Below are 12,503 nucleotides of genomic sequence, written 5' to 3'. Positions count from 1 at the left end.
AGCTCACGGTCTAAGTCACTTCCTCAAGCCCCTCAACCTCCGGTGGTGGTCAAACCCCCTACTCAACTCCCAGATGTCGTCTCAAATCCATCACTTGACTCCATCGCGCTCAAGCCAGGCAAGATCACAGACAAGCAAGTCTTCAAAGGCCTCCACGTTGCCACGGCAGCGGCTTGTGATGAGGACGTCGATAAGTGGATTGAAGAGATCACTGGGTGTGGAATCAGGAAGTTCTTGGCGGATCTGAGTCGTTTTGAGGGACTGGGCGTCAATACGTTGGCGGATGTGGCGAGGAGGGCTGCCAGGCAGAGGAGGGAGAAGGTGAGAGCTTGGGAGGTTGTTAGGGAGGCGAGAGTTGCCCAGAAGGAGGCCGACGTGTTTTCAGGGGGTACTGGAGGGAATTTAGGCGAGAGTTGTGTGGACCGGGGAGAACAGGTTAATTGGGTGGTTGGAGAAATGGGAATTGTTGCTAGTGATGGTGTTGAAGAAGAGCTTGTTTGCAGGGTTGTGCATGCACGAGGTTGTCAGGAAAGTGAAGGTGATGGGAGAGCTGGTTGTTAGAGGAGAATTGCTCCACTCCCTATTCATTGTCCCAAAGCTTATGAGTAGATTGGTTATTCTTGATATAGGCCGTTCTTTCTCAATGGTACTATACATTCTGTCTTGCCGTCTTCTTGTTTCAAGTGAGATGAATTTTGTCTTGGCTTTCTTGCTGCAAGGCTGCCATGCTTCAAGTTTGCGTGTCTTGAAATTTAATATGGACTCGGATTACCGCCTGTGTGGTCATCTATCAAGGACGGAAAGGCTCTCGACATAAACCTGTAAGGCGAGTTATATTACTTGACAGCTGACACATGCTACTTTCCGTTGCACTTGCAGTAGTGAGTGATCATGCGAACGAGAATAGGCATCTTGCGGTACGGGAGGTCAATGGCAGCTGTGGGGTTCCGGAGTACATGAACATTGCAGTAGCGAGCACATGTTCGCTGGCAGCTGCGGGATCCCGGAGTGCAGGAACGCACGTTAGCGTGGAATAGGCAGCTTGCGTCACTTGAAGTGTTGATAGCTGTGCGGTTCCGAAGTGCAGTAGCGAGTGACCTTGTTCGGGTGAGGGCATGCAGTTGCGCAGTGGGGAAAGGTTGGCTAACATGTTCATTCAGACGGTATGTGCAGTTGGTTTGCATATGCTGAGGAACTTGAGTTCCTTGGTGTGCAAGGCGTCAAGTGATTACTTGGCGGGGCAAGAGGGGTATTGTGGAGGGGTTCTGCTTGGTGGAATCTGGGTTGTCATTGGATGTTGTGGGCCGAGTGGCTTGACTTGGACGACAACTTGGGGCAGAGAAAGGAAGTCACACCCTTTCACGGTTTTGAATCTATGTAGCCTTGTTCCCTGCTTACCGAGTCATTGAAAGTGGCACCAGAACTCCGAATAGAAACCCTAGAGAGGTTTTCATGTTCGGGTTTGCGTGGAATATATTAACCCAAGCGTCTCGTCATACTTGAATAGGCAGATCCGTGGAACAACAACTCGGCAATTCTGTCCAGCTCTCCTCATCTACCCAAAACCTCAAACCTCATACCAAACAACTTTCTATTCCCACTAAGGATGGATTGCGACCTAAAATCTTGCTCTGGTCAGATCTCAAGATACGAGGTCCATGTTTTACCATTTCTCACTTCTCATTTGCCTCTCAGATTCCCGTATGCATGACATAAGGGAACACGTGTATTGTGATTCACGAAAAGTTGACCGGCGGCGCCGATTCGATGGGGAATTCCCAGCTAAGGAGGGAAAGCTATCACGAATACTGCATGCAGGCAAGTTCGGGAGGAGCGAATCGGTGCCACCGGAGCTCAGCTGGGGAATCACAGAGGCGTCGTAAGTACGGAAGGGGCCCGACTACCCGCAGTTGGAATCCGGATTATTGGGTCCTAGGTGGCTGAGATGATGTGCAGAAATTGTCATGTGTACGTGGTGCCAGTGTGGAAGGTTGGCAGAGGTGTGGTTGAAGATATTGGGAAATGGGCTTTGATTGGTTGATGAGGTATGGAGGACCAGGACCTAAATAGCTTCCAGCTCGCCCGCATCGTGGCGGGATTCTTGGTTGGATTTTGGAAGGCATGCAGATGGATGACATGTGAAGGGTATCAGGCAGCCGAAGAAGATGAGCGGATGGTAAGAAAAGGCGATGATCTCGTAAGAGGGCATGTCATTTGTTCCATACTCGGCAGTGCCCGGGTTGAACAAGAGGCTCAAAATCGTTCAAGACGGCTGAGCGAACCAGAAGGGTGGGTGGGACGTTGATGTCTCATTGGTTGGGAGGATATGTACGGCATCGATTCCTTGGCGGATTGTGATTTGGTGTGTGGGAGTGGGGAGCGTGATTGATGGTGTTTCAGCACTGGCTAATCCACGGCCGATGCTGCCTGGCGAGATCTGTACCTTCGTAGTAGGCGGGGAACGAGGGCGTCTGAGTGCTCGAGATCTGTAAGAGGACTATTTGTGGAACTTTTAGGTCTATTATGAGACGGAGCCTGAGAGCCTCGAGATTGTAATCTTTTAGACGTGGTTCCAGTGGAGTACCTATCCAGAGTGCAGTGATGGCGTTTGGTTGGGAAAGCAACTTGTATCGTGATGGTCGCAGAGCTGCAGACCAGTGGCACTGACGTCTGTCTTTGGCTCTGGCTTGGCTGGTGTTGATACATGGCTGATGGGACCGATGGTTCCTTAAATCTCATCGTTTGCCGCCCAGATACGAGATCAATGACTCGATAAGAAGTCACGCTGTATTTAGCCCAGATTAGATGTTTCTTGTCTGTTGTATGTTGTACAACGATGGAGTTGTATGCGTTTGGGAGCACGGAGGCTCGCCCGCATCACGTTCTTGTTTCAACGACACTTCGCTTGTTGCTTCAGGGGTAATTATCCGCACCAATGGAGCGCTTGGCGGGCAGGCCCACTGTGCTCCCTCTGGCCAGTGCAAGTGCTGCTGTATCACTGGAAGAAGCCTCTTGCTTCTGTCACACCGCTTCTCCGCTGCAGCGCTTGGAAGTTGGAAGGCTGCCTTCTTGGCACTGACTAGTAACTGGCCCGCTGTCACCATGAGCCAAGGGCTTCGGCGTGCGATGTGGCCGCTAGGAATTGGCGAGGTTCCCGTGAGGTGGGTGCAGCACTGCAGCAGTGCAGGACCCCGATGGGGGCGGCACGGGCTAGTCAGCTGTCAAGCGGCCCATTTCTCCTGAATCCAGGGCTTCAAGGGTGAAGGTGCTCAGGAAGCGAAGAAAAGGTACTGCAATCAGATCGTATTCCAACTGCTGACCGGCAGGCCGGGCGCGCGTTTGCATTTACAGCACCTTCTCCAAGGAAGAGCCACCTCCCGAAGAAACACGCGGATGGAATTTGCAGCGGCCTCTCCTTTACGTCAGCGAAAGCTCACTGGATTCGGGAAGCTCATTGCTCCGTTCAAGATCATCTGTGGGACGCAGGGAGAGGGACAAGACGGCGCATCATCCAAATTTGAGTTCAGAGCGCAACCTGCCTACCTGCTCCCTTTTTGACTTTTGATGTGAGATGCAGGCGGTTGCGGAAACGGTAGCGAAACCACTCGCCGGCAGGTCTTTGCGCCACTGTGGTGCTCAAGCGCTCGGATCTGGTATTGCCCCTTGGCTCCTCCGTGCCCCCCCCCCCCCTTCGTCTGCTGCGAACCTCAAGTGCGTGCAGCAGAGCATGATTGCTTTCCATCGCCATCGCAGATCCGGGGTCCGAATGGAAGGTTAACCATAAACGCGTGCATTGATATGCCTTGCTCGGCTGCTCGTTTTCCAGAGAGTCAGACCACCACGACCGTTTCTCCAGGATCCCTTTGCCCGGCCTGGGCATCCTGACCACCTGCTCGATGGAGTCAGACATCTGAGACAGGTTCATCGCGCAATTGTCTGCGTTGGGAACTCGGGAAACATGTTTCACAGTTTCAGGTGTGCTCTGGTCTGGCCTGTCCCTGTTACCCCATGCTTTGGATAAAGCTTGGTGCCGGCGATAGAGGGGCACGCGTACTGCTGCAAATGGGCGGGTCGCGTGTGGCGCGGGTAGTGTGTATTTGCTTTTGGGTAAATGCTGGTGGATGAGCTTAAATGACATCCTGGAGGCTGGATATTACTGATGGAGGTTGACATCGGCCGTGATAAGGTTACACCACGGCGCGTCGTCAGGCCGAAGCTCGCCCACGTTGGTCTGCTGGACGTTTCCGAGTCAAGCCCGGAGAGGAGAGGCCTCATGGATCTGAAATTAAGATGTGCACTGTTTGAATACAGTAATGTAAAATTATGAAAAGCACGCCTTTCACCGCTTCTCGGGAGCAGGAAATAGGGGCTCGGCAGAAGGCGTTCACCACCCCCTGCTTTCTCTGGAACTGCTGCACCTTTCAACTATCTCGGAGCTACACCGTTCGAGTCTTTTATCTGGTGACAGAGGCCACGTACCTGCAGCCGGTATCGAGTTCCTGCAGACAGGCGTGGAGTTGGCGTCTCTTTTCCGTACATGCAGCCGGCCTCTGTCGCTTCTTGGTTTTAGCTTGAACTGGGCTTGACCTTGGCTTGAAAGGCTGTTCAAGCCCTCACCTAGTACCTAGTGTACCTAGCGATCGTTGGAGCTACCGGGCCAGTGGATACGCAACGGTGCGTGGCTAAGGACATGGCGGGGCTGCTTGACGGAATCGAAAGCGCTTTTTCATTGTCGTGAGAATCGTGGCACTGCCAGTACTGTACCTGAGTTGATGTCTGAAACTGCCAATCAGAAGCCGCGGTCGCCAAGCAGGTCCAAACGAATTCTAATCTGGATCCGCAGCAGAGTAATAGGAGACAGTCGGCTCAGAGATGGGCGTGGAGAGGGAGGGTCCAGATATGTGTTTACTTGCAGAAGTGGACAGAGAATTGCAGCAAGGTTGAAGGAGGTGAGTCCGGAGGAAAGAGTAACAGAACCTCATGAGCCGGAGCTGGGCAAAAAAGAGCAAGGGGGGGGTGCAGGCGAGCAGGGGAGCTGCAACAATTGGGCAGCCCTGCAAGTATCGTCACCAAAGTCATCTAAGAAGCAGCTGCTCATCAACACCGCGAATCACGACTCTCCGTCCAAAGTAATTCCCCGGCCGCCCAGTCCCGAACAATCACGTCCTTCCTGCGCGCTGCCCTCCTTTCCCGTTCCCTTCCTCCTCTCTGCTCCCTCCCCGCCCAGTCTGGTGGCCCATGACTCGTCCTGCGCGCTCCCAGTCGCCGCCGCTGTCGATTGTGTGTGGCTGACGTGAAGCCTACCTACCTGGTCAGCATTTTGTGATATTTCCTATCAACTGTACATAATAATACTGCACGCCTGAACACACCACTGCAGACGGCCAGCACCACCGCCAGAGTACCCACAACCACTCACACTCGCCGTGATCCTGGCTGCTCCTTGCGTCTCCCATTCGATTGCACCGCTCGCTCCGCGTTCGAGAGCTTTGCCTGAACTTCCCTCGCTGAACGTGCGACGTCAATCAGCGTCGACTAGGGATTCGAAACTGCCCCAACCCAGCAAGCACAGTCAGGCCGCCACCGCGCCCTCACTGGTGAGCCTGTATTTTGGCTCGACGGCTGGCCAATTGGTGCGTGGCCTGCGTACTCCATCTGCATAGCGGTCTCGAGTCTCAGCTGGTGGGCAATGTCGCAGCTTTCGCAACATAACGATGGATTCGACTCCCAGCTACAGTTCTTCCCTCAAGACAGCCCCACAATAGGTCGCAATCAGGTTTACAACTCTCCAAACACTTCGTCGCCCATCTCTGAGCCGGGAAAGAGGTACGCAAAAGTCTATTTGGAACTAGAACATTTCATTGCATTTCGTGTGCTGACTAGAGACCCTTCAAGATCTCTACGCAAGGCTGCTCCCAGTCCTTTACAAACGAGTACGACTGCTACTTCTCCGCCGACGAGCGCGACTCCGACGAGAACTACGTTTCCACGAGGTGGTATCGATCATACTTCGACATCAACGAGCTATAATCACGCAGGTCCACAGGAAGGACCTCGTTCGCCCAAGGAACGACTTGACGATCTACTTGCCAGCGAGAAAACCTTTTACCGCTCTGAGGATTCTTCTGTGGATTCTATCGAGGAAAATAAGTCGAGGTGTGTACCGTGGTGAAGCGAGGTGTAACTGTAATTTAACACATTTAGATATCCCCGCCCTTCCCACGACTCGAATGCTACCTCACGAAGCGTCTCTGACCCTGTCGTAAACTCGAAGCCGTCAGGAGACTCTCCGCCGGGCACGCGACCATCGATGGCAGCTGTTGCTCCAGCACATAGAGTCGAAATGGCTCGGGCACCTCCACGGACATCGTCGATCGATTCGGCAATATCTTCGTTGTCAGGCGGGCATTCGCACAAGAACTCGCAAGAGATGCATTCAGGCAGCTCTCCGGACATTGCAAACCTCATCCAGGCAGCCGGATCACCAGAAGCTGTTATTCAATATCTCTTGAAGGAGAAGCAGTCTCAAGCGGCACAGAACTCGCAGTTATGGCGCCTGGTGGACAAGCAGAGGGCAATGATATTAGGGCTAAATAAGGACCTCGAGCGAGCGATGAAGGACAAGGAACGGTACCGTAAGAAACTGAAGGAGAGCTTGGTACAGATATCGAATCCGTCACCTGTTGATTCAACACAAGGCATTGCTACTTCAGATGCAGGGTCGATATCTTCAGAGCCAAAGACGGTGGGAGCTCCAAAGGCTAATGTTGAAGCCACCGTTGGTGCTGGGCTACGAGACCTTGGACAGGATCACCCCCCTTCGCCAATTGATGTCGCCCTGGCTCCGTATCCTATCACTCCTCCCTCAAATCACGTAGAAGCTCCAGCACTTTCTAACATGGTGGAAGCTGAGCACAAGATGCCATCGCCAACACAACATGCTTTCCAACAGTACAACCCGGATGCACCATCAGCAGGATTTGAAGCAGGACAGCAACAGAGGAAGGCCAATGAAGTCGAGAGAAGCGTTCCGTATAACGCGGCACTGCCGCCGTCAAGAACCCTGCCTTCTGATGCACCGAGAGGACCACCGCCGAATATTCCAATCCCAAAAACACCAATGTCCAGTAACCAAACAGCTCCTGCAGTAAACATTACTGGGCCGTCACCCAGACCGGACGAGGGCCTTAAGGCTTTTCCCATACCGCCACTGAGGAAAGCCCCCCCTGCGCCCCTGAATTTAGGAAAGAAGAACAACCCTAGCTCCCATCTCCGTCAAGCCTCAGGAACTGGTGAGGAATCGGATTCAGACTATGATGATATATTAGAGGTGGAGGAGATACCCACATTCACCGAGCGAGGACGACGGAAGACAAGAGAGGAGGATGACAAGGAACGGGAAATTGCGGCTATGAAAGATGCAGAGTTGAGAAGTCTTTCAAAGAAAAGTGGAAAATCGAAATCGAGACCGACTACTCCATCCACCAAAGATTTCATGCCAGCAAGTCCACGAACGATACCAATTGCGCCACCAGATGCCCACACACGACATCTATCTCCCCCAGACTCCAACACTGGTTCTTTGGCAGGCATGCTCAGTGAAGCATCGGGAATGGTCTCACCTCCTTTGATGAGCCCGGGTCTCCCCGTCAGCCCGAGACCAATAGATCGGCCACTCGGCAGTCCACTGCCACGAAACCCTTCAGATAATGCCTCTTTGAATTCACCTCCTATGTCACCCCGTATGGGCGGTTTTCCTGGAATCGTTCCGCTTTCTCCGAGAGCGCCAAGACAGCCTATTCCTCTACCACCTAACACCCCGCTGTCGATCGCTTCACCAGGATTGCCCCGAGAACCCTTGCAGTTAGTTTCCCCCAAACCTTTGACGATCGCGAAAAAGGCGCTCGAAGGTGTGGAAACGAGCCCTTTAGACGAAGCGTCGCCAACTCTTGGACACATCAGCATGTTCGGAGCCAACTCGATCTATAAAGGGCTGGTAACTGAAGAATATCCGGATCTGCTACTCCCGCCAAATGCCTTGCCTTCAATTGATGTCAAGGTTGCATCGTCTCGCCTGAAGCCTTCGAGAGCCAGCATCATGTTCCCGAAGAATTTTGAGGAAGATCCTGTGTTCACGTTGGCAGTTTTCTCGCGGTCGGATCGCAGAGAGCTTTGGAGAGTTGAGAAAGATTCCGCCTCACTTGCTTATCTAGATCAGATACTGAAGCAATCTTCCTTATTCACTGCTAAGACGCCCGAGAAGTCACTTTTCAATGGGCATGCTCCTGCGAAGGTTGATGCGAGACGGGCCGCTTTGGACAAGTATCTTGACGACATTTTGAACACGCCTATGGATACAGCATCAGCCTTGGAGATTTGCAGATACCTGTCAACCAATACGATGGAGCCACACGCCGAGGACTTGAACCCGCGAGGCGACTCAGTTGAGAGCCCTGTCAAGACGGGGCCAGGCGGCCGACCATTGAAAAATGGATATTTGACCAAGAGAGGCAAGAACTTTGGGGGCTGGAAGGCTCGATTCTTCGTATTGGATGGCCCAGTATTCAAGTACTATGAATCTCCAGGTGGACCTCACCTTGGTGCGATCAAGCTTCAGAATGCTCAGATTGGCAAGCAACAACAGCAAACGGAGAATGGATCGCCTTCACGAAGTGACGCCGATGATATCGATAACCAATACCGCCATGCATTTTTGATCTTGGAACCCAAACGAAAAGATTCCTCCAGCCTCGTAAGGCATGTCTTGTGTGCGGAAAGCGATGAGGAGCGTGATCAGTGGGTTGAGGCTCTGCTTCAGTATGTCGATTACAAAGACGAAGAGGGTGAGGACATTGCACCGCAACAATTAAAGCTGCACGACCGTCACGATTCTAGCGGCTCTCTCCATGTCAATGGTATGAACGCCAAAAAGAAGATGTACGCCGCCCAGGGAGGTCGAAGCCAGACTATGCCAGACCTGGCTGATGGAGCACTACGCGGAGTGAGCTACGAGAACACCAAGCAAGGTAGTATTCCATTCGGCGCAAGAAAGAGTTCTGGAACTCCATCACCTCCTACCCATGGACACGAACGGGACCCTCTGGCTCAATTGCCCCAAAGCCAGTCAATGAAGAATATTTCGGCGCCCAAGAATGCGCAAGTAATCCAAGACTCCTCGATATGGGGCAATAAGAACACTTTCTTGGCACCTGCACAAGTGGATGAGAGAATCAAGCAGAAGAAGCGAAGTTTCTTTGGCTTTGGATCGAAACCTCGTGCATCACTGGACTCGCAAGATGTTGCTGGGGCCAATGATTCGACGACCAGCCTATCACAGATGGCTTACGACCAGCATGGACCCATTCGACCAGCTTTCGGAGCTCCGCTGGGAGAGGCAGTGAGGTACAATCATCCGGTTGATGTCAATGTTGAGCTGCCTGCTGTTGTTTATCGATGCATTGAGTATCTAGACGCCAAGAATGCAGCTGGTGAAGAAGGTATCTTCAGATTGAGCGGCTCAAATGTGGTCATTAAGCAGCTCCGGGAACGTTTCAACAACGAAGGTGATGTGAACCTGATCACGGATGGCCAATACTACGATATCCATGCAGTTGCCTCGCTCTTAAAGCTTTACCTCCGAGAACTACCTACGACGATATTAACAAGAGAGCTCCATCTTGAGTTCCTGGCAGTCACTGAACTTCACGATCTCAGCGAGAAGATAAGTGCATTGAATGGTCTCGTCCATCGACTTCCACGAGCAAATAACGCCTTACTACGATACCTTTCCAGTTTCCTCATCAACATCATCAACCACGCAGACACCAACAAGATGACTGTACGCAACGTTGGCATTGTTTTCTCTCCAACCCTGAACATACCCGCACCTGTTTTCGCCCTCTTCCTTCAGCAATATGATGGTATTTTTGGGCAGGAACCAGACGATCACAGCATGCCGGTCGAAGTCACTGTCACCGCTCCACCACTCTCCCCTGAAGATATCCGTTCGCCGCGCCGACAAAAGTTCGCACAAGATTTGCCGACCCCAAACTACGAGCAGCAATCTTTCTCACAACAAGGACCACCCCCATCATTTCCGGTTCCTCAGCATTACCAGCAACGTGCACAATACGATACAGGATTTACGCCCATGAAACCTTCTTATGAGCCACAAATGCAAGGAAATTACCCAACCATGGCCGGACCAGAATATGGCAGAGCAGCTCCCACCCTCGCTGGGCCTGCTTATGATCAATTTGGTGGTGGTGGAAACTCGCAATACAGACAGTATGCTACGGAGAACCCTCAGGGTGCAAAGAACAAGAGACGTGAGAGCACCATGTTTGGCATGAATATTGGATTGGGTCAGAGAAAGCCCAGCAGTAACAAGTTGAGAGATGATTCTCGTAAGCTTGAAATCTTAGCATTACGCTAGATGGGTACTAATTAAAAATAGGGCTTGTTGATGAAGAATCCTTCTTCGACTGAACAAGCTTTCACATGAACGAATCCAAAACGATTTGAACGACAGAATAGAAGAGCGAAAGGGTCTCTCTTTCTCATCGAATGAACGAGAGAGATATAGTACAATGATTCAGCGAGTTGCGGAACTATGACCGAGAGAAACCCACGACTTTGGACTGGTTCCAGAGAAAACCACACGATCAACGACAGATCGGTACTTGTAATACTTAATGACTGCGATTTTTCAACGCTTTCCCGTTGTACATTAGCATACGGTTCTTCGCCCGGAGTTCCAAAGACACCCGGATTTGCATTCACGGCCGTTCTTTGGCCACGTCACGCATGGATCTCAAACACTTTCTTCAATTTCGTTTCGAGCACGCACGTAAGGCATTTTCGCACGCAGCAGCGGAGGTTATACCCAGAACGTTGGTTTGGCTTTGCGGTCCTTGACTTTTACGCACGGTTCTTTTTCTTGCCGCATAGCTAGCGAGTATGGTTCAGCGCTTCTTCGCGCTAGGGGGTTTTGCAAGTTGTGGAAGGAAAGAAGATCGAGATTCTGTACACTATTTAGTTTCGGATGGGATGCGATCTTGGGTTTTCCGACATGGGAAGTTACGTTTATGGATGTATGGCGGATTGAGGGTGAAATGGAGGGGAAATGGATCTGTACGTTAGTTAGCCGGTGTCCATACGGCGGGGAATCGATGAGAATGAATCAAATGATATATCTGAGAGCCGCCTTTGTGCATGTGAACTCTGGAACGGTTGGAAAAGTGGCTGCGTCTGAGATCTATTTTCCGAAAGTCTTCGGTTCTCCCCAATGATCCGTACCAAATCAAATCAAATCAGGTACAACGCCAAAGCGAGCACTCCAACTCCAGTTCATTCCCTCCTCAGAACAAAACTCGTGCAACAAGAACGATCCGATATAGCAAATAAGATGGCGCAAAAGCGCAAAGATCCGAAAGGTCCGAATCCAACCCCTATTCCGATGAAATAATGAGACTAATAAAACGATCTAGAAAGAAAATCAAAACCCGCCCTTCCAACCCAAACGAGCAAGTTCAATTAAGCAAAAGCAAACACCCCCGCAACGCCAACCAAGCCAAGAGAAACGAGCTTCACCTGTACCTCATCATTAGCTTTTCCTTTCTTAAAATTGCCTTTCCTTTGGGATGGCGTACCGATCTCAACCTCTCCCCGCCTCCCGAAACAGGCACAGTAGTACCCACGCCTCCCATACTCGTCGTCATACTCTTGCTCATCGTTGGGTTCACTTTCGCTGTAGAATGGAACGTGGTTGGCGTCGAGGTGTTTGTGTTCATGTTCATTTGCATACTTGACATCGCCACCTCACTCGTCATTATGTCCTTTGCTGATGCTGTTGGTGTGGGTGTTGAGGGAGAGGTGGGGGGCGAGGGCATTGCTGTCATGGAGGGCACTGTGTTCGCTTCCGTCAGCCTCCTAGTGCCCCTGTTTGGCTTCCGGGGGCGTTTGGGGAGGGGAAAGAGGAGAGCGGAAATGGAATGGAAGGAAAAGGGGGAGTACTATTCGGCAGATTGTCCATCTGTGCTGTGGGCCCTGCTGCAATAACAGCAACCGGAATTATTTCGAGGCTTGCGCTTGATTGGGAGGAAATGAGTGGTGTGGAGAGAGCGAGTGCCAGTGCGAATATTGAGAAATGGTGCATTTTGAGGTTGGTCTTGAGTTGATTGAGGGAGGTGAGTTGTTGGGTTAAGAGCAGGTCTATGAGTAGAGGGGTTAGAGAGAGAAAGTAGAGACGTGATGAATTAAGAGATATGGGCACAGTAGCAAGAGGAAGATAGAAGCAGTGCTGATTTATGAGGTATGCGTTGCGTAGGGTTGTTTTGTTTCGTGGCTAAGTAAATAACATAATTTGGGACATTCCTCGCGCATCCTGTTGGTTACACAGTGTAGTGACCTTCTTTGAGCCGCAGACTTGGGAAGGGAGTGCTGAGAATGTATTATTGAAATGAATTTGCTTTGGCAGTGCTCAAGCTTATTGTGTATGAATG

General features: G+C 51.5%; 3 protein-coding genes across 3 annotated transcripts; 2 read left to right on the top strand and 1 right to left on the bottom strand.

The window, feature by feature from the left end:
* Positions 1 to 3,383: 3,383 nt before the first annotated feature.
* K444DRAFT_255892 (uncharacterized protein) lies at positions 3,384 to 4,424 on the bottom strand. The gene has a single exon (XM_024871360.1). The coding sequence runs from the start codon at positions 4,136 to 4,138 to the stop codon at positions 3,524 to 3,526; it is 615 nt and encodes a 204-aa protein (XP_024729099.1). The 5' UTR covers positions 4,139 to 4,424; the 3' UTR covers positions 3,384 to 3,523.
* A 1,069-nt stretch (positions 4,425 to 5,493) lies between these two features.
* Positions 5,494 to 10,524, top strand: K444DRAFT_255868 (uncharacterized protein). Its single transcript, XM_024871359.1, has 3 exons — positions 5,494 to 5,826; positions 5,896 to 6,156; positions 6,205 to 10,524. Exons 1-3 carry the CDS (start codon positions 5,690 to 5,692, stop codon positions 10,433 to 10,435), a joined length of 4,629 nt encoding a protein of 1,542 aa, XP_024729098.1. The 5' UTR covers positions 5,494 to 5,689; the 3' UTR covers positions 10,436 to 10,524.
* A 1,274-nt stretch (positions 10,525 to 11,798) lies between these two features.
* On the top strand, positions 11,799 to 12,446 carry K444DRAFT_621337 (uncharacterized protein). The gene has a single exon (XM_024881886.1). The coding sequence runs from the start codon at positions 11,833 to 11,835 to the stop codon at positions 12,058 to 12,060; it is 228 nt and encodes a 75-aa protein (XP_024729097.1). The 5' UTR covers positions 11,799 to 11,832; the 3' UTR covers positions 12,061 to 12,446.
* Positions 12,447 to 12,503: the final 57 nt, after the last annotated feature.

This window comes from Hyaloscypha bicolor, assembly GCF_002865645.1.
Source record: "Hyaloscypha bicolor E unplaced genomic scaffold K444scaffold_182, whole genome shotgun sequence".
NCBI classification, from domain to species: Eukaryota; Fungi; Ascomycota; class Leotiomycetes; order Helotiales; family Hyaloscyphaceae; genus Hyaloscypha; species Hyaloscypha bicolor.
Note: the sequence above shows the minus strand (reverse complement) of the source record. Positions and strands in the feature narration are given on the sequence as shown.